The 2,158-nt window shown below is 41.8% G+C and overlaps 1 protein-coding gene across 1 annotated transcript; it reads right to left on the bottom strand.

Moving 5' to 3' along the window:
* Positions 1 to 214: 214 nt before the first annotated feature.
* Positions 215 to 2,056, bottom strand: MAD2L1 (MAD2 mitotic arrest deficient-like 1 (yeast); the record flags this gene model as incomplete). The annotated part of the gene is made up of 4 exons (XM_010020253.1): positions 215 to 387; positions 926 to 1,029; positions 1,635 to 1,755; positions 1,910 to 2,056. Coding segments are annotated over 4 exons (545 nt in total), but the record flags the coding sequence as incomplete, so codon positions are not given.
* Between the last annotated feature and the right edge of the window lie 102 nt (positions 2,057 to 2,158).

Genomic DNA, 2,158 nt, shown 5'->3' with positions numbered 1-2,158 from the left:
TGTTTAAGAGTTGAAATATCATCATGAATACCTTATTTAGACCTTTAAAAACAATGCCAGCTTGGTCTAGTGTTATCCCACATTATCACAAACGTTGGCTTTTTTTCTGTATCATCAGCAAAAGCAAGAATAATGATGTGTTCATGACTTAGCTGCCCTAGGAACAGAAACTATACAAGGTAAGAGCATATGTACAATCCCCCTGCCCCATGTCCTATGGGAAGGAATCTTTTTTGTAAGCCACTGTGCTGTTGACTTTGTGGATTGTAGTAGTGAAGGAACGAAGACGAACCTCTTCTGAATTGGCTATGAATTGTGGTCCTGACTCTTCCCACTTTTCTGGCACTGCCAAATCTTTATCTGTGTATATCAGCAAGTCAAAAGCACCTGTAAGCAAGTGGGAAGAAATTACACATGCATAAGAAGATGACATATTTGAAAGTAAAGCACATCTTCTAGAGCTTGAGACGTGAACCAAGGTTCACAGAATTCACACTGATACTAGTTGAAACATGAAAACAAGTCCTGTTTATATTCATATGTAGCCATTTTAGTTTTCTCACGCAAGTGTGATGCAAGGTTTTTTTTTTAAAAAGCATGTTAAAATGCTGTGGAGCTGAGCTCTCTGTAATGCTTCATAGGAATTCAACAGTGATTTACACAAGCCTGTCCACAGCTAGTCACAAAATTACTATTATTTATGAAAGCTTACATTTCTCAGAGTACACGTGCTAGTTTCATTTAGTTAAGCTACTCTGCATTCTGTCCTTGTCTCAGTCTAACAAAATGCAGCCTCAGAAATGTGGTGGTATATGACATGTAATAATTAAAAAACGTCAAAGGTAGCAGAAAATATTTTCTAAAGTGGGAAAGTTGAGGTTTTCCAGAAGAAGTTGCTGATTTCTTTAGTGAAGTCAATACTCACAGGCAGTTTCCAACAGTGGCAAAAAAGTTACTGTGGCAGTGATTTGTCTGATAACAGATCGAATTTCATCCTGAATAACTTTCTGAGATTTTTCTCGTGGTTCACTGGAAAAATAGGAAAGCTCTGTTAAGAAAGAAAGTTTCTACCATCCTGACAGTTTTCTTCAAATATAGTTCTCCTAATTCGGTTCTGTTGGTCTGTTTGTTACAGGATTTTTATAGTAGTGCCTAAGCCCTAGGGTAGGTAGGCTTAGACAAGTTCAGTGATAATCAGTTTACCTTTACCATTGCGAAGCTTCACAGTATTTGTAAGGAATTGGGACATTCTCAGTCCAGAATGGATAAAAACATTTTGGTACAACAGCACCAAAGTAGTAGTTCTTAAGGGCATATACCTGGTACGGGATTTTATATACTTTGTTGAAGATTAAAAATCAAGTTCTGATGTTTTACAGGGGAAAAAAAAATAAATCACATGTGAGGATTATGTATGCTTCATTCGTACAGTTTATGGTTTACAGACAAACATAAAGATGAGCAGTAGGAAAGAAAGAAGGCTTTGTAAGTTTTGAAGGCACATCTTCCATGCTCAGAGCTATCTCAACTGCTCTGAGGAACCAGAACAGCACAAATGCACATGGCATGTATCTTGTAGCTGCACAGCTACTAGACACGGGGAAGCGCAGACACAGAGGAACACTGTTACTCACTTCTCATCTTTTGCAGTTTTGTCACACTCGATGTCAAACTGCCACCGCTCCAGAACTTCATTGTTTTCAATACTCGAGATGACCACCACCAGACGCTGCACAATGCACTTGTACAACCACTCTGAAAGAACACACAGCAGTTACTTGCAGCGTGAGAAAGATGAGAAGTACTGGCAGAAACACAAGAAGGGCACAGCAGCCTTCTGCCAGCAGTAGTAGCTTGGCAGTCTGAAGAACCCCCCTCAGCTCCCCGACCCGGCCCGGGCCACTGCCACCTTTCATCTGCTCCACCACGTTGTTGAGGTAGTTCTTCAACTCGGGGTCGGTGGTGATGAGGAGGGTGAGCCCATACTTCTGGACGCGGGTGAAAGTCTCGGGGGGGTAGATGCCCCGCTGATAGAGGATGCTGTTGATTCCATAGGCTGCAACAACAAGGAAAAGGGAAAGGTAGAGATATGTGTGCGTGAGGCAGCCACCATCCCCCTTCCCTACCGGCGGCCATGTCACCCCACAAGAGGCCTATC

The sequence above is a fragment of the Nestor notabilis genome, unplaced genomic scaffold, assembly GCF_000696875.1.
Source record: "Nestor notabilis isolate BGI_N333 unplaced genomic scaffold, ASM69687v1 Scaffold36488, whole genome shotgun sequence".
In the NCBI taxonomy this organism is placed as follows: domain Eukaryota; kingdom Metazoa; phylum Chordata; class Aves; order Psittaciformes; family Psittacidae; genus Nestor; species Nestor notabilis.
This window is presented reverse-complemented; position numbering and strand designations above follow the sequence as displayed.